This window comes from Fundulus heteroclitus, unplaced genomic scaffold (assembly GCF_011125445.2).
Source record: "Fundulus heteroclitus isolate FHET01 unplaced genomic scaffold, MU-UCD_Fhet_4.1 scaffold_59, whole genome shotgun sequence".
Classification (NCBI taxonomy): Eukaryota; Metazoa; Chordata; class Actinopteri; order Cyprinodontiformes; family Fundulidae; genus Fundulus; species Fundulus heteroclitus.
The window spans coordinates 1,539,661-1,567,484 of NW_023397022.1; the positions used below are offsets into that span (position 1 = coordinate 1,539,661).

A 27,824-nucleotide genomic window follows, 5' to 3' on the forward strand; every position below is an offset into this window, starting at 1 on the left:
AATTCCTCAGGGTGCACATCACGGACAACCTCACCTGGTCTGTGAACACCACATCACTGGTGAAGAGGGCACAGAAGCGACTGTACTTCCTGTGGAGGATGAGGAGAGCACTGCAAAAACGGATCTAAAAAAATAAGTAAAAGGTTCTTAAAGAACATTTAATATTATCTGCCAAAGGAATGAGTACTTTGACCCCTAAAATAAGATATTTAGACATCCTGCACTTAAAATAAGATGATGGAGATGAGTTGTTCCGATTTTAAGTGCAAACATCTTATTCCATTGGTAAATCACCTTATTTACCTGCTCAAATCAAGGACAAATGCATTCATTTTAAAGAATATTTTACTTATATCTAGTTCCGTTTTTACAGTGAGCCCACCTGCCCCCACCCATCCTCACGACCTTTTACAGAAGCACCATAGAGTGCATTCTGACCAGCTGTTTCTCTGTGTGGTTTGGAGGCTGCAGTGCCTCTGACTGGAAGAATGTGTGGAGAGTGGTGAGGACAGCAGAAGGGATCATCGGGGCTCCTCTTCCCTCCATTAAGGACATTTCATCTCAGCGCTGCGTGTCCAGAGCCCATAACATCATCAGTGACCCCTCACAACCCCACCATGGACTGTTCTCCCTGCTGCCCTCTGGGAAGAGGTTCTGCAGCATCCGCTGCAGGTCCACCAGGTTCTGCAAAAGCTTTTTCCCTGTTGCCATCAGACTGTTGAACTGCTGAAGCTATAAACTGGACTCTGTACCACATTCGCATATTTGCACATTTGCATCATTGCATCCTTATCTAGCATTACAAATGCTGCCGAACTCTTAGTTTCTAAAATGCATTCTTGCACAAATGCCCTTTGCACAATCATTTCTGCACATACAAATGGTTTTTAAAAATACTCACCTGTACACTGATCACACAATGTCTCTTTCTCCTGCATTGTTTACATTTCAATTGTTTACTGTTAAATCACTGCTGCACTTTATCCTGTAATTTACTGTAATTCACTGTAATTTTCAAGCTGTATGCAAACAAAATTTCGTTTTGTACACCCTCTGTGCATACAAAATGACAAATAAAGTTGTCTAAGTCTGTCTAAGTCTAAGTCTAAACAACCACAGTTCATCTTAAAGAATGTGGAATGAAGAATTAATTTAACATTTGGTATGTGTTTGAACCCATTTGGTATGTGATTGAACCCATTCATAATGCAAATCCTGAGTTAAACCAAAATATTATTTGATAAAATAACATTTTAAAGAATGATTTGCATAGTAAAAATCAGTAAAATTTTAGGATGCTTTATTTTATAATTGCGATTATTCCTCTGAGAAGCTAGGGGTTGCTGTAGCGATCAGTTTTGGAACTCCTGTCTTATGTTAAAGTGCAAAAAACATCTGACTCATGTTAGCATTTACATTCCACTGGGTTTCTACAGTCTGCTGCTGTTTATAATGACCCGTCTCATAGAATGTTCCTTTGTGGGATATTTGACTTACAATTTCTGCCATTCTGATGTGTATATATATATATATATATATAGACTTACATATGTATATACTTATATTACTTTGTGTGGAATGTTGTAAATATATATATAAAAATGTTTGTATATCTGGAGCATGTAACAAAAGTAATTTCCCTCTGGGATTATTAAAGTATGTCTGATTCTGATTCGAAGTATGCTAATGACCTGCACTTTTTTGGATACCCCACTTGCATTAGAGCGGTCAAAACGTGTGAGGCATGTCCCAAAAGGAGTAAATTAGGTCCCCACAAAGGTTCAAGCAGTGTTCCACAGTGTCAGGGTTGAGTTTTGACTTAGCTTTCTGTTTGATATTAGTTTTCAGTTTTCCTCTTTGTTTGGGTTTTAGTTATAATTTGACTTTTATTTCTGTTAGTTCCAGTTCCTCCTTTCCCCTTACTTAGGTTTCCCTTCACTCCCTCTGCAGTGAGTCACACCTGTTAGTCATTAATCAGCCAGACTCATTTCACCTGCCAGCCTCCCTATTTTAGCCGGTCCGTCATCAAGCTACACCTACTCCATGCCTGTCCGCCTGTGTTACCCCTGTTTGTCTTTGGAACCCTGCTACCTCTGCTCCTCCTTAAGGTTTGCTTGCTGTCTACTGCTGTGCTCTGATTTCCCTTGCCGTGCTAAAGAACCTGTTGTTGTGCTCCGGTCTCCCCTGCCGCGCTGAAGAAACTGTGGCTGTGCTCTGGTTCATTCTCTACCGTGCTGTGAGACCTGTTGCTGTGTTCTGGCTCGCACGGGACTCTCTCCGGACTGTCAGCTCCTGCCATCATCTACACCCCTGTTCCCGTGCAGTCCTGTCTTTCTGGTCTCATCACCTAACAACCATCTCATTCAATAAACTCACAAAAGATTCCTACCTTTGTGTGTGGTGTATTCGGGTCATCAGAACAAAACATGACACACAGTCCTCTTGTTTTGGAACACCTGTCTTATTTAACATAAAACATAAGCGCACAGAACGTCTGAATCATCTAAATCGACATTAATGTTCCTTATTAATGCAGTAATTACGCTCATAGGACTATCAAACGATGGTGGAGCAAAACGAAACAAACCTTATGTTTAAAATGGAACCATAGTGGCGCGCTTGTGGCGCAGCGGGTGGCGCGGCCCATGTGCGGAGGCCTTGGTCATCGACGCGGTCGACCCAGGTTGCCGCGTGTCTCTCCCCCTCTTCCGCCCCCCTTCCTGTCAGCCTGCTTTCAGAAGGGGCGAGCCACTAGAGCCGCAAAAAATCCCAAAAAAATAAAAATATGGAACCATAGTTGAGTGGTACAACTAAAGTTAATAGCAAGGGAAGCTAATTGCATTGCTTCTCGCTTTGGCATGGTGCTTGTTGTAGCGTGCCTCCTCTTGACCTGTACCAAATATAAAATTAACTTGTAATTTAGGTAAGATGCTGATATGTCTTAATCTTCTATCCAATTAATATAATCTATGTATCAGTTGTGTGTCATTGTTGGCTCTATTTAAGGACAAGAAGGTAAGAGATCTTACTGGCAAGCTGTTTCCCTATAGGATGCACCACAGGCCAACCAGTAGAGGGTCACCAGCACCTCTATCTCCTGTGGCCATCCATGGACCTTCTGGATGGGCAGCAGCTGAAGGAGGACGATGGTGGCCCTGTTTAGCTAGAAGGCTGGTTTCAGGTCCCCTTCATTAAAATATATTTGGAGGGTTGGCACAGAGGTGTTTAGCCTCACATATTTTGTTTCTGTTTCTTCCTGTAAATAAAAATGCCAAAAATTACCATAATTGTTTTTTTCAATTCTCATCTTTTCACAGCATAAAATTATAACTGCTTAACATGCAGATTAATATAATTCTGAAGAAAGAAAAGGTTAAATGTATAGTGCTGTATAGTAAATGTAACAAATGGCTTCCCTTCTCTGGTATTTTTACCATATCACTGAAAGAATCAACAGAACTAACTGCACATAATTTATAGATTATTCACTGTAAAGGTGGGCAGACATAGAAATGTTTTTTTTCCCTTAATGATCAATGCTGTGAAGGACAGTAGGTGCAACACGTAGCTTAACCCTACTGTCACTAATGTTAAAACTGGGTTTTCATTTAAATTATTTATAGAAAAATAGTCACAATTTCAACCTGATCATGTGTTTAATAAAATCCTCAATTTTTTTTAAAGATAAAAGTAGGAAACGGGCTGTCAATCTTTAAATGCCTACCAGTTGGCAGAGATGGGTGAGCAAAGCCTGCCTTCTGAGCCTCTTCTGCTGCAGCAATCTTCTCCTTGCTCGGATTTGCCTCCTTAATTGCGGCACCTCCTCTTCAGCCTGCTGGTAAAGCTGACCAACGACCAAAGCAACAGCAATATTGTTCAATTTGCTTCTACAAAGTGCTGATTTTTTAAAACATCACCTCTGTCAAGGTTTTGTTTACCGATGAACTCAGGACGCACACACGGAACTAAAAGTTTGAGTCTTTATTGAAAGAAGTATGCTGGGTGATGAGTGATGAAGACCGGAGGTTCAGGACTGCAGAAAGTCAGGGATGTAGATGATGGCAGGAGCTGACGGCCCGGAGACAGAGAGTCCACACTTGCTAGGTGCTGCTCGGCTAGCAGGCCTCATAGCACTCAGGTTAGCAGAACTTGAGAGACACCAGGGCACAGAGCTGAGCTTCACCAGGGCGGCTAGTCAGGTTAGCAGTTCTCTGGAGACACCAGGACACAGAGCAGAACCTCTCCAGGAACAAACAGTGAACGAACAGTCTTTAGAGTGACTGGCAGGACTAACCTTAACAACAGGAGCAAAACAAAGCTTCCAAGGCAAAACGGGGACTGGCATGGAGAGGTGTGGAATGATGACGGTCCAGTGCTGAACTGAAGGCAGAGGGAGGTTTAAATAGAGCACTACACAGGTGGAACAAGGGTCTGGCTAATTGGCTGGTAAATGATTATCAGGTGTGACTGACTGCTTAGGAGGTGAAGTGAAAATTGACAGAAAATAACTGATGACTGAAAACTAACAATAAATAAAGTCAAACCTAACCCAAAAGAGATGAAAAAATGAAAATAACAGAAAAACAAAGCCAAACCAAAACTCAACCATAACAACCTCTACAACTACGACCAGTACAACTCCCAACAAAGAAATTCCCATTATTACTGATTTTATACCCACAGTTCTGTAATTTTTTAGATATTTTTTAAGCTTTTTAGAAATTAAAAATATTGTTTTAAAGATGTTTTCAGTAAGATTTGATGGTGTAGTGTATAAATAGTTTTGATTGTTAAAGAAATGCTAAAGAACTGTGCGTGTGATGACGTCACGAGTACGCTTTGTTCCAACACATATGTGCTGCGTGCTCGCGTTCTCGTCAAGTCCGATCTACCTGTGTTCTTGCAAAGACTGGACTTCACAAGAACGCGAGTCCGTACTCGCGTTCTTGTGAATTGAGAAACTGCCATTTTCTTTTGCGCGAGGAGAAAATCAGTCTGAGGGCAGAGACGCTTTTGAGAGCGCAGCCGTCCTCGAGCATGGCCGCTGGATAGAAAATCGTGCGCCCGGTGAGATCCCGAGCGCACGTAGGAGGAGCTGGCGCATGCGCTCGAAGCGGCAGTTTCATGCGCATGTGTGATTTTGTTGTGCGGTGGTAAATAAACCATGCGCAGAAGTAGTTTAAGATACATGCGAGTATGTTTATTTTGCTTGCGGGGGTTTTGACATAAACGTGACGCCATAGAATTGACTGGGGACTTAGCTTCGACCCAGCCTGCAGTTCATCCGAACTCCAGTCGGGTCCTCCGCTATGCAGAGGATGATGAGAGTGCTCTCCCTCATGATGCTCCAACGTAGCAGCGGGAAATGAGAGCGATTGTCTGTGGACAACAAGTATTATACAGTGACGCCCCCTGCAGTGAGGGGCAGTCCCTTGGTGCCTGTAAAAGTCCCAAATTTATTTGCATACAACTCAGTCTGATTTTTCCTCATGACTCGATTGCACAACACTCGATTTGAAGTAAGTTGAAATAAAGCTCCTGGGATGTCGTCATCTTCCAAAATGATTGGTATTGCAGATGTTGCCACTCTAAGTTTGTACTCCAGTCCGAACATCCAGGCAACTTGAGCAGTCTCTGGGAAAATGTGACGTCATTTGCGAAAAACCCTATTAGATGGGACTAACTGAGGAACTGCTGCTTTACTCAGGCAGGGGGGTGAAAAGACAGAACACAAAGAGGATGCGGGGTATAAAGGAGCTAATGAGAGTGAGCACAACTAGAAATCAGCCACAGAAAACAAAAAATAACAAGGATTTAACTGTGCAAGTTTTTCTTTTTTATTGTGATATAGCTACAATTTACTATAGTATATCTGTGGAGACTACATGTAATTGTATAATGTGACATTTTTCTATTCAACCTTTGTGTTCTATCTTTGTTATAATCAGAAAAGGGATGAATCATATCCTTGTTTTTTACTTTCTGTAGCACTGCATCAGAAATATCCAATTCTTATCATTTCTGAAATTCCATTGAGGCGTGACTTCTTCAGTCTTGGTATTAACGTTTTGAAGAACACCTTTCGAGGTCAGGTCAAGCAGTTCTGTCAGTTAAAATAAGTTTGGATGTATTTGATTAAAATATTTGGTTTACAGCTTAAGAGACCAGTAAAGAAATTCGGGAACTCTTTAATCTGACACTTTAGCATCTTCTTTCACAGGTTAATCACCATTAATGACTGACTGCTGGAAACCAGCAATCTAACCAGCTGCTTCTGATCCAGTCCTGCTGAAAGATATCACTGTTCAATAGTTCTTTTACTAAAAGCTTCCTCTCTACATTCTGCGTTGAAGAAGCAGATTATGCACCAGTGAACAGGAATGCCAGGCTTCAGTTGTGCATCAAACCCTCGCTGACTGGCATGTTGATGTGAGCTGTCAGCAGAGGCAAGCTTTTCTCCTCGTGCAGCACAAACACCTTAATGATGTCAGATATGCCCTTGTCGCTAGTGCACTCCACAAAGGTCTCAAAGGGGTAGATAAGGCCCGGCACCAGCAACGGGATCCTCATGTATGGCTTTCTGATCCGGTACAGGTTATTGTCGTAAAGAAAGCTAATGGCCAGGTTCATGATGGGCCGACAGGAAGCTGTATTCTGGACATTCAGGGTTAGCTTAAAGGATGGTCCAAGGCCTTGGACCACAGCATTCATTTTAAGGGGCTCTGAGAGGCTGGAGGACATCGGGGTAAGGCTGGACTCCAGAGCTTTGACATAGGCTCGGGTAGCAGCCAGCCTCATGCGGCTCAGGTCCATGTGGAAGACACGGTGCATGGCCAAGCCATTCTCCCGCTCCCTCAGTGTCTGATCCACATACAGTTTGGTCTTCTTAGGGACATTGAGGCGGACACTTTGAGCCAATGGTGGGCCAGGAGCACTGTCCTGATCATGAAACACCGCTGTCCTCTTTAAGATCTTCACCATGAGGCCACCTCCCTTCGTGGTCATGATGAGGGTCCCATCCTCACGGCCGTACCGACCAAAGCAGATGCTGGTGACCATGTCGGGTGTCCTAATGGTACTAAGCAGGTTCTTTTCCCTGTACAGTTGTACTTGACAGTTTGCCAGGCCCACCAGTATTGCCTGAAGTCCCCTATTCGGGAGGTCCATGGAAGCCATTGTGGTGATGGGAGCAGGCAAGATGATCTTCCACAACTTCTTACCCTGAAAAAGTGACCACAGATACACAGACTGTTATTCTGACGGGATTTCAGCACTCACAGAAACAAGAAATCCACCAGGATCACTCAAATTAAGATCTGAATCTGTAAAGCTGGCTGTTTTCATATACAGTAATTTCTGCAGTTATATAAATGTTGGTTCAGAGTCTACCTTCTGTGTGAAGCCCTGCAGACTCTCATCAGTGCATCCTACAACCACATTCTTCCCAACTCTCACCAGCCCAACTGGATGGGACGACAGCTCGATGCAGTACTTTGGTTTCTCAGACTCCCTGACCAGCAGTAGCGCAAACAATTATATTAGTCCAGGTTACAATGTTTAAAACCAGTTCTATAGTAGCTTAGGTTGGTCAGTGGTTTCTTACCTGCGCAAGATATAGATGCTGCCATTGCGACAGGCCACTGTGATGCGAAATTCCACATCAAACTGACCCGTGACGTCCATCATAGTAGGAACACCAGGAAGAGACATCTATAATCACAGATAGCCGTTTAGAGGTGAAGTGTGCATTTGCATTTTAAAAAAACACACCAAAACGAGTTGCTCTCAGACGCACCTCAGAACAGGGGCAAAAGAAGGGCTATCACAAGGAATTCAGACTAGAGAAGCAAATCAACTTACAATTAAGTGTTGATTAATGGTTTATTGGATTAAAGATTGTTCCATCCAATTAACTAATAACGCCCGCTAGACGGACATCCTTTCAGTGCTGTAGTATGGCCGTCATTCAGAAGATTGAGCACATCCTGAAGTGAAGCCAGATAACAATAGGGTAGTTCATTGTTATTGTTTTGATGCGGGTTTTTCGCGCATGCGCGCCGGACTGGTAGGCAAAAGGCGAACACAATGGCGGACGCAAACAGAGAAACCGACGAGTTCTCCACGTATTTTTCTTCTTTAGATAACATATTACAAGATCGTTTTAAGAGTAAGTTGATGGTTGATGGTATCAGATTGCCAGATCCACACAGCAAAAGCCTGAAGGGACGGAGCGAGTCTGTGAAATGCTTCCAAGTGTTCCGTACCGCGACATATACAGCTACCTTATAAACACGGCAGGCCAGTACAGACGAGAGAGCACGAAAGCCCCTGAAACCACTGGACGGCTACAATTATTTTATATCGGGAAAAAGGCTCCAGCAACCCCCGCGACGCCATGAGGGATTAAGAGGGTCAGAAAATGGATGGATGTTCAGACATGTTTGTGTAACAGCAGAAAGCGGCGTCGGACACAGACCGCGTCTCAGTAGAGAGGAAGACCCGCCCGGTAGGTTAAAAAAAACATTGTTTACTACGGATTATTTTGGTGTTTTTGTCTTGTTAAAATGGGTGGGGGTGTCGGCGACATTGCAGCGTAAACAAAGACGTACTAGCGCCCGTGAACGGGCGGAGGGGAGGTAGCGATCGCTACACGGGCCGGAGAAGCGGCCCGTGTAGTGTTTACGCAGCAGCCGCTGTCTGGAGCTCCAGGCAGCGGCTGCTGCTGCTGCTGCTGCCGCTTCTCCGGCCCGTGTAGCGATCGCCACCTCCCCTCCGCCGCTATTTAAGTAGAACAATGACTAGTGCAGAATTAAGTTGTATTTACCGGAGATGAAGTGTAGACTGCAAATTCTGTCGTAGTATGATGGCTCCCCCAGTCCACTGGGAGTGTCTGCCTGCGCTCTTTTCATTGAAAATATCCATTTCTTTCTTCGTCCTTCCTCCTTCTGTAAATGGCAGAAACGTACATCCAACGATTTGGAATGCCTCTCTGTGCAACCGGGAGCACAACAAGTCGTAGGCATTGTTTAGATTCCAAAAATAAACGAACTAATAGTACGCTCTAAATCACCCGTTTTGTCATGTAGTAGACGAGAACAGTACTGTTTTTTGCCTACCCGCGGGACCCGGATGTAGCGCTGACGTCGCGCATGAACTACCCTATAGTTGCAAAAGAAATAATCATGGTGCAGAGAAGCCAGAACAGGAACATGAAGCGGTCCAAACCGATAGTGTAGCCAGAAATTGCTTTTCGGCTGGGCCAAATGAGAAAATGGGTTGGCCAACTAATTATAGTGAAAGTTACTTTATTTATAAGTTGAACGTGTCGAAACCTAGTCTGAGTGGTGTTTTGTTTTGAATTTTTGAGTCGGCAGAGCAGAAACAAAATGAGGTGACATTTCTTCTTTTTTATTAAATCTCTTGGAGCTGTTGTGAGATTTGAGTCTGATGTGAGATCCTATGTGAGCAGAATTTTTGTAACCTTTAAGGGCAGAGGAATGTTTCAGGATGACTGTTTGCAAACGGGTCGGAGTTTGCGTGTGACTACTTAAGGTTTAACAGTCCTAGAGGTCCAGCACCAACTTCTAAAAAAGACAAGTGATCTAGGAGAGCGGGTTGTTTGTTTACTAAGACTTTATTTAGTTTATTGGTGATTGAATATGGTATTTGCCGATACTTAATGGTATCTATGTTCTGTACTTTTGTGTTTATGTTCTAATAAATGTTAGTTTATTAATATTGCTCCCTGCCTCTCCGCCTGCTCGGATGCTTTTTTTTTTCTCTTCTCCCTGCTTGCTTAGATTTTCTTGCCTTTCACGTTTTATCTCCTTTTTATGTCTTAGCCAAAACTACAGAAAGTTGGATTTAGTTATTTAATTTTTTTCCCATGTGGACTATTTTAGTTTTCAGGTAATCCACACAAGATGCCTCTTTACACCCCAGAGGAGTTATAAAGAATTCTCAGCAAAAACGAGGATTACATTCATCTGCTAAACTTATTTATTTTTTCTTGCTTTTTTCTTCAATGTGGCAATAAGACTTGTTGTCTTAATGCCAAATAGAGCTCAACAGATTTTACTTTCACAAGTGGAGCAGTCAGCTTTCGCCATAGTGCTCCGCTTGATTCATTCCATTCAATTCAATTTTATTTATATAGCGCCAAATCATGAAACATGTCATCTCAAGGCACTTTACAAAATCAAGTTCAATCATATTATACAGATTGGGTCAGATTATACAGATTGGTCAAAAATATCCTATATAAGGAAACCAGTTGATTGCATCAAAGTCCCGACAAGCAGCATTCACTCCTGGGGAACCGTAGAGCCACAGGGAGAGTCATCTGCATTGTACATGGCTTTGCTGCAATCCCTCATACTGAGCAAGCATGAAGCGACAGTGGGAAGAAAAACTCCCCATTACGGGAAGGGAAACCTCTGGCAGAACCGGGCTCAGTATGAACGGTCATCTGCCTCGACCGACTGGGGTTACGGAAGACAGAGCAGAGACACAACAAGAGAGACAAACAAGCACAGAAGCACACATTGATCTAGTAATCTGTTCTACATTAGATGAAAGTAGCGGGTGAGCCGTCTTCTCTGGATGATGTCACAGTTAACAGAACGCCAGACCAGGTGTACCTACTATGAAGAAAAAGAGAGAGAGCAAAAAGTTAAAAGCTGAAATGACGACAGTCATTTCAATGTAATACAATGCAAAACTGGAGAACAGTAGACTGAAGAACAGTAGAAATCAGTAGAGTGAGAAAATTAGACCCTGATGTCCTCCAGCAGCCTAGGCCTATCACAGCACAACTATAGAGATAGCTCAGGGTATGAGCCACTCTAACTATAAGCTTTGTCAAAAAGGAAAGTTTTAACATTAGTCTTAAAAATAGATAGGGTGTCTGCCTCACGGACCAAAACTGGGAGTTGGTTCCACAGGAGAGGAGCCTGATAGCTAAAGGATCTGCCTCCCATTCTACTTTTAGAGACTCTAGGAACCACCAGCAGACCTGCAGTCTGAGAGCGAAGTGCTCTGTTAGGAACATACGGGGTAATCAGAGCTCTGATATATGATGGAGCTTGATTATTAAGGGCTTTATACGTTAGAAGGAGAATTTTAAATTCTATTCTTGATTTAACAGGAAGCCAATGAAGGGAAGCTAAAATTGGAGAAATATGATCCCTCTTGTTGATTTTCATCAGAACTCTTGCCGCAGCATTTTGAATCAGCTGAAGACTTCGAACTGCATTTTGTGGACTTCCTGATAGTAAAGAATTACAATAGTCCAGCCTTGAAGTAACAAGTGCATGGACTAGTTTTTCAGCATCCCTCCTGGACAGAATGTTTCTAATTTTGGCGATATTCCGGAGGTGAAAAAAGGAAACTCTGGAAATCTGTTTAATATGGGATTTAAATTACATGTCTTGGTCGAAAACAACACCAAGCTTTTTAACTTTATTACCAGAGGCCAAGTTAATGCCATCCAGATTAAGTGATTGATTAAGAACTTTATTTTTTGAAGACTCTGGCCCAAAGATTACAACTTCTGTCTTGTCAGAATTTAAATGCAGGAAATTTAAAGACATCCAGCTTTTGATGTCATCAAGACATGACTGCAGTCGAAGTAACTGATTGGATTCATCAGGATTTATGGATAAATATAGCTGAGTGTCATCGGCATAACAGTGGAAATTAATCCCATGCTGTCTGATAATTTTGCCAATTGGAAGCATATATATAGTAAATAGAATTGGTCCAAGGACTTAACCCTGTGGTACTCCACAAGTGACCCTAGAGTTTGAGGAAGATTTATTATTAACATGAACAAACTGGAATCTGTCCGACAGATAAGATTTAAACCAGCCTAATGCTTTTCCCTTAATCCCTACAGTATGCTCAAGTCTTTGTAGGAGAATATTGTGATCAACTGTATCAAATGCAGCACTGAGATCTAACAGGACAAGTATAGACACAAGTCCATTATCTGAGGCCATGAGAATATCATTAGTGACCTTCACCAGAGCTGTTTCAGTGCTATGATGAGCTCTGAAGCCTGACTGAAACTCCTCAAGTAGGTCATTACTTTGTAAATGTTCACATAGTTGATTAGCAACTACTTTCTCAAGAATTTTAGATAAGAAAAGAAGATTAGATATAGGTCTGTAATTTACTAACTCATCTTGATCAAGAGATGGTTTCTTAAGTAAAGGTTTAATAACAGCTACTTTAAAAGCCTGTGGTACATATCTATTTACCAAGGATAGATTAATCATGTCTAAAATAGGACCACTGATCAGAGGGAATACCTCCTTAAACAACTTGGTTGGGATTGGGTCTAACATACAGGTAGAAGGTTTAGATGAAGCTAAAATTTTAGATAGCTCAGAAAGCTCTACTGCTTTTAAACAGTTCAGACACTGCGCAGGTTCTAAGGATTCCTCCAGTGCTGCCTCACTTACTGAGGACGAGGTAATCATGTTTGGGAGGATGCCAATTATTTTATTTTTAATGGAATCAATTTTATTTATGAAGAATCCCATAAAATCATTACTGCTAAGAGCTAAGGGAATGGATGGATCAACAGAGCTGTGGCTCTGGGTAAGTTTGGCAACTGTACTGAAGAGAAATCTAGGATTATTCTTATTCTCCTCAATTAATGATGAAAAATATGCTGCTCTAACTCTGCGAAGGGTCTTGTTATACAACAATAGACTGTTCTTCCAGATTAGGTAGGATTCCTCTTGGTGTGTAGAGCGCCATTTTCTCTCCAATTCCCTAACATTGTGCTTCAAGGAACGCAGCTCTGAATTAAACCAAGGAGCCAGCTTCCTGTGAATAATCACCTTCTTTTTCAAGGGAGCTACATTGTCTAATGCAAAACGCAATGACGAAGTCATACCGTTTACAAAGACATCTATTTGTGAATTGGAAGAAACAACATTGCTGCCATCTACAGGGCATTTCTGCAACACGGAGGATATTAAAAAGGGGACAGACTCTTTAAGTTTTGATACAGCATTATCCAATAAAGATCTACTATAATGGAACCCTCTTTTGGGGGTGGAGAACTCAGTTAGATTAAACTCAAATGTTATTAAAAAATGATCAGATAGGACAGGGTTGTGAGGAAATACTGTTAATTCTTCACAATCAATGCCATACGTCAGCACAAGGTCTAAAGTATGGAGCCTAGAGTGCGTCGGTTTATGCACATTTTGAGCAAAACCAATTGAATCTAGGATAGTTTTAAAGGCTACACTAAGGTTATCACATTCTGTGTCAACATGGATGTTAAAATCACCCACTATAATAGCCTTATCAGTATTTAACACCAAATCTGATAAGAAATCTGACAACTCATCCAAAAACTGAGTGTAAGGGCCTGGTGGACGATACAAAACAACAAACAGAAGAGGTTTTATTGCTTTGCAGTTTGGATGAGGGAAACTGAGGGTTAAATGTTCAAAAGAACTGTAGTTATTAATTGGACTGGGACTAATTAATAAATCAGACTGAAAGATGGTTGCCACTCCTCCTCCTCTTCCCACAGATCTGGGAATGTGGAAATTTGAATAATTGGAGGGAGTTGACTCATTTATACTAACGTAGTCCTCTTGTAGCCAGGTTTCTGTGAGACAAAACAAATCAATCTGTTTATCAGAAATCAATTCGTTAACTATCAAAGTCTTTGGAGGGAGAGACCTTATATTTAATAGACCACATTTAATTGTTTTATTTTTAGGTTCAAGGTGAACTGTATTGATTTTTATTAGGTTTTTATGATTTGTTCCTTTTAGATAAGTTTTTGATCTGTTAAGTTTTGGCCGTGGGAAAGACACCGTCTCAATAGGATAATGGATGGGTAACAGTACAGAAGCTGCAGAGAGGTGTGTTAAACTACGGCTCTGCTTCCTGGTCTGGACCCTGGGTTGTCAGCATTTAGGAGGACTAATAAATCCGGCCAGATTTCTAGAAAGAAGAGCTGCACCATCCAAAGTAGGATGGATGCCGTCTCTCCAGATCAGACCAGGATTCATGCATGTAAATAGTTTTATTGTGATTCATGCGGGGGGTATTTCAAATTATGTGGACACTACAATGGGAAAGTAGGAGAGTAAAGGAAGAACAAGAAGAGAAAAAAAAGAAGAGGTGAAAGAAAGAGGAGATAAAAGGGAGAGAATGATAAAACGTCTTCAGTCTGCTTCATCACCTGATAACAGATACAATAAAGTAACAACTTGATGCCAATGCTGAATTATATGTATTATTTAATCTGACATGTATAATGTGATAGCTGAGAGAAAAATAAATAAATGATGGGCTTTCTGTATAGAAGTGAACACTGAGTACCTGGAACCCAGCACCTGTAGGTGTTTGTGAGAGTGCACTTGTGTATGTAAAATTTATCCAAAAGAAAAATGCTCAATAGTGGTTGTGAAGAACCAAAGATCTGCCTCCCCCGAGGCAGGTGCCGGGGGACACATAACCCCAGACCCCCAAAGGGGCCCCCAAGGCAGGGCGCCCAAGACGGGCCAACACAGGAAATCTGCCCCCCCACCAAGGGAGGAGGAGAGACGACCCCGAGGAAATCCCCCAGCCGCTGTAACGCCGAAGCCCCCAGGAGCGGGGTGAGCCGCGGGAGTGAGCCGCGGGGGTGAGCCGCGGGGCGAGCCCGTGGGGGTGAGCCGCGGGGCGAGCCCTTGGGCTCTGCCAGCAGCCAGCTACTCTGAAGTGGAACCGGCCTTGGGCCCCCAAGCCCCAGGGGCACCCCGCCCCCAGCAGGAGCCCCGACCGAGCCCCGGGGGGCCAGGCCCCACGAAGCAGCTGCCAGAAATGAGTCTGCTAAATTTAGAAAAATTTTGTCGTCGGATAGTCAAATCTCGGATTCAGGAAGAGCAGTGTGGTTTTCGTCCTGGCCGTGGAACACTGGATCAGCTCTACACCCTCAGCAGGATCCTGGAGGGTACATGGGAGTTTGCCCAACCAGTCCACATGTGCTTTGTGGATCTGGAAAAGGCATTCGACTGTGTCCCTCGAGGGGTCCTGTGGGGGGTACTCTGGGAGTATGGAGTACTGGGCCCTTTAATAAGGGCTCTCAGGTCTCTGTACGACTGGTATCAGAGTCTGGTCCGTATAGCCGGCAGTAAGACGGACTCGTTTCCGGTGAGAGTTGGACTCTGCCAAGGTTGCCCTTTGTCACTGATTCCGTTCATAACTTTTTTGGACAGAATTTCTAGGCGCCACCAAGGTGTTGAGGGGATCCGTTTTGGTGGCCTTAGGATTGCGTCTCTGCTATTCACGGATGACGTGGTCCTATTGGCTTCATCAGGGCGTGATCTACAGCTCTCACTAGAGCTGTTCGCAGCCGAGTGTGAAGCGCCCGGGATGAGAATCAGTGCCTCCAAATCCGAGACCATGGTCTTGAACCGGAAAAGGGTAGAGTGCCTCTTCCAGGTTGGAGAGGATGTGCTGCCCCTAGTGGAGGAGTTCAAGTATCTTGGGGTCTTGTTCACGAATGAGGGGAAGATGGAGCGGGAGATCGACAGGTGGATTGGTGCTGCGTCTGCTGTGAAGCGGGCGCTGTACCGATCCGTTGTGGTGAAGAGAGAGCTGAGCCAAAAGGCAAAGCTCTCGATTTAACCGGTTGATCTACGTTCCTACCCTCATCTATGGTCACCAGCTTTGGGTCGTGACCAAAAGAACGAGATCCCGGATACAAGCGGCCGAAATGAGTTTTCTCCGTAGTGTGTCTGGGCTCTCTCTTAGAGATAGGGTGAGGAGCTCAGTCATCCGGGGAGGACTCAGAGTAGAACCGCTGCTCCTCCACATTGAGAGGAGCCATTTGAGGTGGCTCGGGCATCTGATTAGGATGCCTCCTGGATCAGGAGGTGTCCCTCTGGGCCTCCTCCCACCGGGAGGAGGCCCAGAGGGACACCCAGGACACGCTGGAGGGACTATTTCTCCCAGCTGGCCTGGGAACGCCTTGGGATCCCCCCGGAGGAGCTGGCCCGTGTGGCTGGGGAGAGGGACGTCTGGGCCTCCCTACTGAGGCTGCTACCCCCGCGACCCGACCCCGGATAAGCGGAAGACGATGGATGGATGGATGGATGGATGGATGGATGGATGGATGGATTTGGATGGATGGATGGATGTGGATGGATGGATGCGAAATTTAGTTGATGACCTTAACGTCAAGGTGTTTGTCAGCGCCCCTCACATGTCCGTTAATTATGGAGCTGAGATTTTTTCATGAGTTCTGATGCTAAACAAATGGCTGAAAAAATCATGCAAACAAACAACTGTAATCTTCATATATACCTTTGACATCTATTGGGAGAGGAGACATCTGTTCGATGGGGATGGTTTCTCTCTAAATAGGTAAAATGCAAAACGCCTGATTTCAAACATCTTCTATTCTGAGAACCATGCACCATCAGCTTTGTCACAAAACAAAGCTCAACCAGTGCCAAAACAAACGATAAGCCCAGTACAGCCCAAACAAGCCAAGATAAAGAGCCAGAAAAATTACACAGAAAGAGACATCAGAATTACAGGGGGATTCATTCCAGATCTCAAAAGGAAAAAAAGAAGACTCCCCTTTAACTCCTACAGAGAACCCAAAATCGACAGTTAATCGACAGTATGATATCAGTGTTCTGTTGATCACATTGGTGGAGAAGATCATGCTATAATGTATACGTGTCCTTGCTGACAGATTTTCCCCTAAACAGTCATTCTTTCTAATCCAAGTATGTCAGACTCTGTGCCTCCAGAATCCGTTCATCTGTAATTTCCTTGGCAACCAACTTTGCAGTCCAGTCTCTGTAATTTCATAGTCTCAAACAATCATGGGCCTTCTGTCAGAGATTACGGAATATCTGTGATGATATGTGGCAGAAATAAGAAAAACAGAAGGATAACAAACAGGAATAAACAATCTTACTTAAACTGTCAGGTGCAACCTGCCACAGAGACAATATCCACCACTAAGCCATATAAACTGGCTTTTTTAAACATTAGATCTCTGTCAGGAAAACCACTTTTAATCAATGACTTCATTACTGACAATATTCTTGATGTAATGTTTTTAACAGAAACATGGTTACATGAATTTAATGAAGCACTTATTCTGATAGAGTTGACTCCTCCAAACTACAATTTTCTTTGTGAGAGCAGACAACAAAGGAAAGGTGGAGGAGTGGCAACATTGTTTAGTGATTCACTAAAGTGTAAAAAGGAGTTTTGGGGAAAATTTGACTCTTTTAATATTTGGCTCTCCAGGTAAAGAGCCCAGTACGAACTATCTTCTTGAATATTTACAGGCCTCCTAAGTCCACATCAAACTTTTTTAATGATTTTAGTGACCTCTTGTCTGTGATATGCGTTGATTATGACTGTTTAATTATTGTGGGAGACTTCAACTTTCACGTTGACAACCCTGAAGACAGAAGTGTAAAAGAACTGTGCGACACACTTAGAAACTTTGGTTTAACTCAACATGTTAAACAGCCAACGCACAAACAGGGACATATTTTAGACCTGATCATCACTAAAGGTCTAAAGATTTCTAAGGTTAATGTAACTAATGTTGCCCTATCTGATCACTTTTCTGTTACCTTTGAATGTATCATTACCAGTGACTCATTTAGTCAAAGGGACATCGTAAGAAAATGCACCTTTAAGGGCAATGCCACAGAAACTTTTATCCAAGCTTACTCTGCTACTTCAACCTTGGGCTGCAACTCAGTAGATGAGCTAGTAGATAACTTTCATTCTAAAGTCTCAGATATCATTGACGGCATTGCTCCAATTAAAGTAAAGGTTGTTTCCAGGAAGAAAAAATCTCTGTGGAGAAATGGTCCAGCAGTTACAAGTGGAAAAAGGGAAAGTCGAAAAGCTGAATGCAGGTGGAGAAAGTCTAGACTCCAGGTTCACTATGACATCTATAAAGAGACACTTTACAGATATAATTTAAAACTGAATAATGCAAAGGAATTTTCTTCTCTGAGATTATCAACAAAAACATGAATAATACTCGTGCTTTATTTGACACGGCAAACAGGATAACAAATTCCCCTGTGCCTGTGGCTTCTGAACTCCACTCCACCAGAGCCTGTAATTCATTTGCTAGAGGATCAATCTGTACATCCATATCAAATTCAGAACCAAAGCTGTCTCCAACTAGAATTTATCTTGACAAAATGTCCCAATTCAGCCAAATAAATTACAAAAGCTTAGAGGAAATCGTTCACCAGCTAAGGTCCTCCTCCTGCTGCCTTGATGTTCTACCCACAGCTTTCCTTAAGAAAGTTTTGCCTGTCATAGCGTCTGATTGGACTCAGATAATAAACACGTCCCCACTTTCAGGTGTTTTCCCCCCAGTTCCTAAAAACAGCAATTATCAAACCACTGCTAAAAAACAACAATTTGAATAAACGACTTCTGCAGAATTATAGGCCTATCTCAAGCCTCCCCTTTATCAGTAAGATTATTGAGAAAGCTGTGTTTCAACAATTAAACACCTTCTTAACAACGACCAGCCGCTTTGACGTTTTCCATTCTGGCTTCCGTGCTCACCACAGTACAGAGACCGCCCTTATCAAGGTGTTTAATGACATCCATATAAATACAGACTGTGAAATAACCACAGTGCTGGTATTATTGGACCTCTGTGCAGCATTTAATACTGTTGATCATTCCATCCTGTTAGAGTGCCTGGAAAACTGGGTCGGGTTTCTGGTACAACACTCAATTAATTTAAATCCTACTTAAAGGACAGGGACTTTTTTGTGTCAGCAGGTATCTTTACATAAGAGATGACAATAATCAAATGTGGGGTTTCCCAAGGGTTCATCCTGGGTCCCCTCCTATTCAATATCTACATGCTCCCTCAAGCTCAGATCATAAAAACAACATCAGTTACCATAACTATGCAGACGACACACAGCTTTACATCACCATGTCACCAGGTGACTATGAACCCATTTAAGCACTGGGCAAATGCTTAGAAGAAATCAATGCATGGATGTGCCAAAATTTTCTTAATTTGAATAAAAAGAAAACTGAAGTAATAATTTTTGGACCAATAAATGAATTTGCTTGCCTAAAATCAAAATATTTTTCAATTTAACATATTTATTTCTCAATATATAAACTTGTTTGGATCTACAAATGAACCTTATTAAATAATTTATTAATTTTAACACATTGCCAGAAAAATAATTAGGGCAATGTAATAATAAAACAGCTTTACCAAAACAACAGTTATCAGAGGCACAGAGTGAACAAGGTAATATGGGATAGAGGCTGTGCGTAAATAAAATTCAGGGAATTATTTTAGTGCAACAGCTTCAGAGAAGAAGAAAAATATATTAAAAACATATTTTATTCCACTTTGTAAATGATGGTGGGATACATTTACATTGAGGGAACAGAGAAGCTCTGCTCTCTCCACTGTTTGCTCTGACTAAAGGCGTGCTTGGAGAAGCTTGTAGAAGTGCTCAGCTCTCCCAAGACAATAACTCCAGAACGATTTTTAATTTCACGGTAAGACACCAATAACTTGGGCTGTCAAACGATTAAAATTTTTAATCACGATTAATCGCATAATGTCAGTTGTCAACTCAACTTGTAACTCAAGATTAATCGCAAATGAATCGCATATTTTATTCTTTTATTTCTGAAAGTGTAAAAGCCTATTTGGCCATTTTAATATGCAATTTTGCAATAAATTACACTAATAAAAAACATGCTTGTACAAAATATATTTTTATTTTTTATTTTTCAAGCACTTTTCAGAATTGGAATGAAAACATGCTGGTGCCATAAAATGTTAACCTCTGGCCAATAATGGCTAAATCGCTAATGATAACGCCCTGATGTTTACACAATGTGTAAACAAATGTGTAAATAAATACATTTCAATGTTGAAATATATTTTTGCCTCTTAAACAAAGATAGACTTGGTGTTACGCATTAACATATAAATTAATACTAATTATACATTTTAATTATACATTTCAATATTTATTGTTCTTTTTTTCAATCTCACACACATCTAATTCTGAGCTTTCACACCAACAATAATTTCTTTGTATATTTTTGCATGCTGTTCATATCCACGTTCATACACAGTTTTTTTAAAGCCTGGAAAAATGTTTTAAATTTCCAGGTCATTCCAGAGTCTTACACTTTGCTTAACACCCTTGAAAGAGAACTGTTTAGCACAGCTTCACGTGCTGACACTGTAACTCCAGGGTACTTTGTTTGGCAATGTAATTCATCCTAGTTTGGGAAATACAGAGACAACAAATTAATAAGCATTAAAGTATGATTTATAGGTTGGGTTTCTGCAATGTTATCAGGGTGTAAAAACTCATCTTCAGAACAAATCTGCTCAAAATGGTGATCTGCACCGCGTAATCTACTTTCAGCAGTTATCACCGGTTATTGCAACGGTAAACTGCAGAAAATACAGGCAACATTTCTCTCTCTGCCTTTACTCCCGTCAACTCCTATGTCAGGATACGCTCCAGCGCGTAATGATGTGGAGGGATATTTCAGATACTCAAAGTGTTTGTAGTGCAAGCAGGTCTCTTAACTCGTGTTTATCGTGACATATTTTAGAGCCTAAATAAGCGACCTTACTTTAGAAAAAAGCCCAAAAAACCTGTAACCCACAACTCATGAAATTTACAAGTGACTTTATAAAAAAAAGAAGCCAAAAGTAGCATGAAGTAAGTGGGCTTGGCAATAGTGAGTGTAGGTCTGTTTTGCTACAGTCTCCAGCATTCCTGGAACTATGGAAAGCACCGAGAGTAAAAGAAACACAGTCCGGAGAGCGCTGCGGGGAAAAAAACATTAGGGAACGGTGTGTGTTTTTTGACTCGTTATTAACATGCAATAAAATAATTGTTGGCGTTATGGTCTAACAAAGTTAAAGCCTTAAAACTGACAGCCCTACCAATAACAGAAGAAAGTTGTTAAATTTTTTCACTAGTCACTTTTTTTGAAAAACGGTAACTGGATTGGTCTGAAAAGTTGCTAAATATAGCAAGAAATTTGCAAAATTGGCAGCAGTGACCAGGTGTTTCCTCTGATTACAAGTATTCCCGCCACTGGTCTTTTAGTTTGCCTCACTGTTGCAGCGAGCGTAATCCACTGCACATTGTGAAAAGCGGAGATAGCACTTTCTATCAGCCATGCTTTGTATACTGGACCAGCGGCTACTGACGTCATTACACTCTTGTGCGTCCAACGTTGGGTAATGCCTGACAAGGAAAATCGCCCACTCTTCGGCATCGTCAGTGTCACAATGATGCGTTTAGGTACAGAAACATGGTACCATTTGATTTTACGTTAATCAGTACCCGGTAGTACTGATAGGATTCGGTATAAAAGTACCAAATTTGGTAAAAAATAATAGGTCTTCATGTTATGAAAAGACCCTCTTGATACTAGACAAAACTCAGGTTTTTTAGAAAATGACCAGTTATCAATTAATCGTAAGTCAATTGATAGGATCAATCAACTTTAGATTAACTCATTAATAAATAACTTGTATCCCTAATTTAGACCAAAGCGTTTCAATTCCATTTATATGGATCACAACTGAATTATTTAAATGTTAAAAAAGGAAAGATTTATATATGTCCCCTTTAAATCAAATATAAATGGTCTGAGGATGGATCCCTCCAGTACCCCATAGATTAAATTAGATTAGATTAGATTATAGCGTTCTGTTAACTGTGACATCATCCAGAGAAGACGGCTCACCCGCTACTACCATCTAATGTAGAACAGATTACTAGATCAATGTGTGCTTCTGTGCTTTTTTGTCTCTCTTGTTGTGTCCCTTCTCTGTCTTCTGTAACCCCAGTCGGTCGAGGCAGATGACCGTTCATACTGAGCCTGGTTCTGCTGGAGGTTTTTTCTTCCCGTTAATGGGGAGTTTTTCTTCCCACTGTCGCTTCATGCTTGCTCAGTATGAGGGATTGCAGCAAAGCCATGTACAATGCAGACGACTCTCCCTGTGGCTCTACGGTTCCCCAGGAGTGAATGCTGCTTGTCGGGACTTTGATGCAATCAACTGGTTTCCTTATACAGGACATTTTGACCAATCTGTATAATCTGACCCAATCTGTATAATATGATTGAACTTGATTTTGTAAAGTGCCTTGAGATGACATGTTTCATGATTTGGCGGTATATAAATAAAATTAAATTGAATTGAATTAGATTAGATTAGATTCAATTCAACTTTATTGTCATTACAAAGGTACAGGTACAAGGCAACGAAATGCAGTTTAGGTCTAACCAGAAGTGCAATAGCAGCAAGTGCAGGATAAACAATGGTTCCATAAGTACAGGACATGGGTTTTTACTGAATAAATATAGCCCAGACTATGTTACTTCAAGATAAATAAATAGTTGGAATAATATCATATGTTGCATGTTGAACCTGTTCAGATGTATTCAGACACTTTCTTAACAAATTCGGACCACTTTAGGACTTATTAAGACCAATTTAGAATAGGGTCAGACCAGATCAGTTCAGTTCACAGACTCAGAAGGACTTGTTCTTACACATCCAACAGTTTAGTACCATTTCAAACCAGATTAGACCAGTTCAAACAAGTTTAAAACTACTTTAGAACCAGTTAAGATGTATTCAGAGCAGTTAAAAACTAGGTCAAAACAGTTTGCACTCTTGTCAGAACAGTTAAAAAACTGTCTGAGACCAGTTTAAACCAGCTGACAGGAGTTCACCTTGCAGATGATGGTGAATGCTTCAGGGTCGAGGATGAAAATTTCGCTGCTCTCTGTACCGATCACCAAACAGCTAATCCCGTCATCATCAGCAGTGCTCTTCTTTAGAGTCCCAATACAGCTGATGACTGTCTGAAGGAACAGAATCAATGAACAGGACTGAGAAGCAGAAGGTGGAATGATCTCTGTGCCAGAAAACTACATTTCATCTATGTTATACAGCACACTGGTTCTTCAAATATTCCTCTGAGGCTAAACACTTCTGGTTTCACTTTGAATTGGTATGAACTAAACACATTTGAAGCCTTCAATGACAAAGATTAGAGGTGACCTTGCTGTATTAGAAGAATAGAAGTTCCTCTAGATTTATGTCAGAAACAACATTGCATGGAATCAAACAGGGTTTGTTTCTACATATTACTTATTATGAACTTCATCCTAAAATCAGAAAATGTGAGAATCTCCTGATTTTCATTTAAATATTGAAGAAACACTGAGTATCAGAATTACAGATGACACAGTAGGAAGGAATATGACTTAGAAGAATCACACAATTGTTAATTTGACATCAAGGTGCAACAGTGTAAGCAGCAGCAATAGTGGTGCGCCGATGGATACCCGTTCTTGTGCACCTGCTCCTCCAGTGCTGGAGTCCACCTCAAGTTTGAAGGAAGTAGAAATTGGGCAAACAGGAAAAGGGAACAGCAACATCTGCAAATTTGGCTAGCATAATGACAAAAGTAATTTGTAATGATTACCTGCCGCCTGATTGGCTGCTGTTTGTGCAACTGAACAAACTCGTCCACATCGTCAGCCTCCAGACACAGGAATTTAAGTGATCGGACAGACAGTGGTATATCTGCCTTCTTTCTGATGCTCTCCAGCATCTCCTTCAGCATCACAGGATCGATTTGACCCTCCCTCACCTGCTGCCACACATCCTAACCAATCAGAGCACAGCAGCTGGTGACATGCTTGATAAGGTGAATTTATAGTGGAACGACTGTGAAAATTTTTAATTAGTAATCTCACTTTTTCATTAAAAAAAATCTGTGAATTCTTATGGCAAAATACAAACTCATCAAGTGTGGTGCTACAATTAATAATACATCACTGCATGTCCATGTTAATAACTGTGTTTGTAAATTGCTGTGAAAACTGTCATTAAAACAAGCTTTTCCCTAATCCTTTCCCCCTGTGGGTGTAACAGAGGCCACAACTACCTGCTCCAGCGGGTTGATATCCAGGCTAGGCAGTGTAAACTTGAAGTATGGTCGCAGGTTCTTATAGACGTAGATGCAGGGTCCAGAGGCCACGGCCACGGTAGGAATTCGGGGCTCATGCAGGTCCATGAAGAAGGCCACAAGGCCAGCAGGCAGGTCCAGCAGCGTGTTTTCACTTATCAACACCGTTCCACGGTAAACCTTCAGCTTCATACCGGAAGAGCCAGTCCCCAGGTCCCCCACCACCAGCCGGTTTTCCCCATCCCCACTAAGATCTGCCAGGTCAACACAGGATGAGAAGGTATAGAGACCAGCCACTGGGTCATAGTGTGCATCCAGCCATTTCCCCCCATCCCCACTGGACTCCATAGAAGACATAACAGCAGCACAGATGACAGAAGGAGTTGAAGAGCTGAACAGCTGAGATCTGCAAGAACAGAAACAAAGTCAGGGTATATTCACACCAGGAAAGTCCTCTGGTCCACTTGTTTGGTCTAGATGAGATCTTCTCTATCGAGGAGAAGAGGATCCTTTTAGAATCAGAGAAGACAAAGGGTCCCAACAGGATGAAAGGGGATTCCATTAAGACCAGAGAAATGCTACATCAAAATGTCAGTGGATAAATGTCTATTGTTCTGGTCAGGACTTATGGGGCCTTGCAGAAGTATTTCAACTTCTTGACGTTTTCCCACATTTAGTTCTGTTCCAACCACAAAATTCAATATATTTTACTAAGACTTTATGTGACCAATCAACACAATATAATGCATGATTTCGAAGCAAAGGGGAAACAAATAATTGATATTCAAAGGTTTTTACTAACACAAATCTGAGAAGGTATTTGAATCTAGACCCCTTAATTCTGATGCCCAAATAAAATTTTGTGCAACCAATTGCATTCAAAAGTCATATAAACAATAAGTAGAATCCACCTATATGTAATTTAATCTCAGCAATGTATGGTTAGTTAGTAAATAAACATATTTATGAAAACCAAGGACCACGGACTAAGTTGTTGAAAAGATAAACTACTTTATTCAACCTGAATGGGAAAGCTGGTGAGGAAGGCCACCTCTGTCCTGGGCCATACTCTGGACTCGGTGGAGGAAGTGGCTGAGAGGAGGGTGTTGTCCAAGTTCACATCCATCATGGACAACACCTTTCACCCCCTGCACCAGACTGTAGAGGAGCTGAGCAGCTCCTTTAGTGACAGACTTAGACATCCTGTCTGTAAAAAGGAGCGCTACCGCAGGTCATTCATCCCTGCTGATATCAGATTATACAATGCTGCACTATAACTGTAATAATGTGCGCAAAAACTAATGTGCAATTACTATTTAATACCCTGTGCAATAATCCTGCTAATTAAGAGACTTCAGCAACATCACTGTTGTTCTTTACTTGGTACCACTGTAATGCACAACACCAAGTCCATATGGATGGTCTAAGCAGGCCAGCTGACAGCTTTGCTAGGGCCCGGGACAACGCAGTCTTTTTGGGCCCCCCCTCTACACCTGCCGCCGCCACCACACACACACACACACACACACACACACACACACACACACACACACACACACACACACCAAAAAAGAGTCAACTTAACTTTATACTTCATGCCCTGGAAATCTCTGTATTTTATATTTTCAACCCATCTATTGAATTTAGTGCACTAGTTGATCTTTTCGTCATAAAAGAACAGCAAGCACTGCAGCCAAAATATGGCTTTTTTTGACCTGCTGTATATTGGTCCCTAACAATTTTTTCCCTTCCACTGCAGGAGGTAGAATATGTTAGATACTTTGGGAATTCTCTGCCCTCTGAATCTGCTGGCGGTTCATTTGCCATCTCTGAGAAAGACTTCCTTTTTGCCGTTAAACGCACAACATTCATTCGATCAGAATCAGTCATTTTTGTTGGCCATAACGCGGGATCATTGAAATTAACGCTGTGATCTGTCTCTGAGCGACTATGCTCAGACTATCCAGTCGGGCAGTAAGCCCCTCCACCTGCACTGTCTCTGTTATGGCTCTAGATGGCTCGTCCCCCCCCCCCCCCCCAGCTCCCCGCCTCAGCTGGCTCTCCTGCTCCGCTCTGTCGGTTGTTTCAGATTGTACCTGGACCTCTGCCCTCTCTCTGCTTTCTGGTGTTTTTTCCCCCATACACTAGCCAGCGGATGCTATACTTTAAAATCACATTGATAAACGAATTGCTTCTTACCTGTTTCTGGATGGGCATCATTCCTATGCAATTCCGTTCCTAGACCTGTTCCTGACTCATCCTCAGTTTAAAAAAAATATTTACTCATAAAATCCCTCAAGGCTTTGGTGTCATCTTCTCTTTTTCTCTTTTCCTTTCTGTGCACCTGTGATTCTTAGTTTGCAACGGAACGAACTTGGACCCGTTTGTTCCCCCTTTTCAGCGTGCATAGATATAAGTCACCTAAATGTACATAAGTCATGTTAAATATCTGCTTTATTAGCTTGTCTCTCTCAATCTACTCTATATATGTGGACGCACTGTATATACCTCATGCACCTTTTCCTCCTTTTGGCACCATCTTTTGATTATTGAGCCGATATGACAAGTGAGTTTCTCCGCTGTGAGATCAATAGAGTATATCTTATCTTAAATATTCGAATGTGACGGTGGCACACCCACATGGACAAAGTGTATAGCATGGTTGGGTTATAGAACAACATCCTAAAGCTTGGTTATATTTCACATAGCAGAGTTCAGTCCCTTATCTGCAAATGCAGACCACGGACACACAAAAACAAGGCCATCGGCCTAAACTGAAAGGCCAGACAAGGAGAGCATTAATAAGAGAAGCAGCCGACGTGAACGCTAATGGTCAATGGATTATTGCCAGTTAAAATGTTATTCAGAGAGAGAACTCTGCCTATCATTGTGGTGGTCATTTAAAACGATCACCACGAATCAGTTACTTTTAAGCCAGTTCTATTTAGAATCCAAGTCCATATGTCTGTCAGTCAATCAAGGTTTCTTGCTGATTAATAACTTACCCGTCACCGTTACCAAGGAGACCGGACTCCGCGTCTTTCCCCGCGGCAGCAGTTTTTAGCCCGTTCTTCTCGTTTCCACGAAATACTTTGACCCTGTTTCGATTCAAACGTTGCAGACAGTCTCGGAGAGTGCATTGGGTCCAGCCAGAGGATTAACCACGAGCTGGTCGCTGCCTTTCAGGCTTTAATCCTACAAAATCCACTACCTCCCCTCGCCAGCCACTGTCCTTAAGTGATGACGTCAGTCTTTTCCGCGACGAAATGTAAATGTATTTATTTATCTTTATCGAACGTATGGAACATAGACAAGTACAACAACTGAAGCGCTTATCAAATGATCTGTAACAAACCTGTAGGAAGAATGTATAGCTCCTGTAATTTTCAACCACTCCAATTTTGGTGACGAGATGAGACCATAGACATTATATGAGTAGACCCCGCATTGACTGTCGCGGCGCAGAAATAACGGCCGCCATCTTGGGGCGGTCAATCTGCTATCCCAACTTGATGGTTTAAGGTGAACAGACTCAGCACAGTGCGGTGTTTTTTTGTTTGAATCGACGGACTATTGACATCAGGGCTCGAGGGATAACTTTTCACAATTAAGATGAACAGATATTGTTTGTATTTCAATTCAATTCAATTCAATTTTATTTATATAGCGCCAAATCATGAAACATGTCATCTCAAGGCACTTTACAAAGTCAAGTTCAATCATATTATACAGATTGGGTCAGATTATACAGATTGGTCAAAAATGTCCTATATAAGGAAACCAGTTGATTGCATCAAAGTCCCGACA

The 27,824-nt window shown here is 41.9% G+C and overlaps 1 protein-coding gene and 1 long non-coding RNA gene across 3 annotated transcripts; both read right to left on the reverse strand.

The window, feature by feature from the left end:
- Positions 1-1,631: 1,631 nt before the first annotated feature.
- On the reverse strand, positions 1,632-3,065 carry LOC118561264. The gene is made up of 3 exons (XR_004929902.1): positions 3,030-3,065; positions 2,588-2,890; positions 1,632-2,460 (listed from the first exon to the last, which is right to left on the reverse strand). It is a non-coding gene; the product is annotated as an uncharacterized LOC118561264 (long non-coding RNA).
- A 2,113-nt stretch (positions 3,066-5,178) lies between these two features.
- Positions 5,179-27,387, reverse strand: bbs1 (Bardet-Biedl syndrome 1). 2 transcript variants are annotated; one of them, XM_036133229.1, is made up of 7 exons: positions 27,023-27,387; positions 23,997-24,423; positions 23,532-23,714; positions 22,774-22,905; positions 7,604-7,710; positions 7,390-7,510; positions 6,391-7,221 (listed from the first exon to the last, which is right to left on the reverse strand). In XM_036133229.1, exons 2-7 carry the CDS (start codon positions 24,372-24,374, stop codon positions 6,391-6,393), a joined length of 1,752 nt encoding a protein of 583 aa, XP_035989122.1. In that variant the 5' UTR covers positions 24,375-24,423; positions 27,023-27,387. The 2 variants fall into 2 exon arrangements, with proteins under 2 accessions (XP_035989123.1, XP_035989122.1); XM_036133230.1 differs by lacking the exon at positions 27,023-27,387 and having other exon boundaries at positions 5,179-7,221; positions 23,997-24,374.
- Positions 27,388-27,824: the final 437 nt, after the last annotated feature.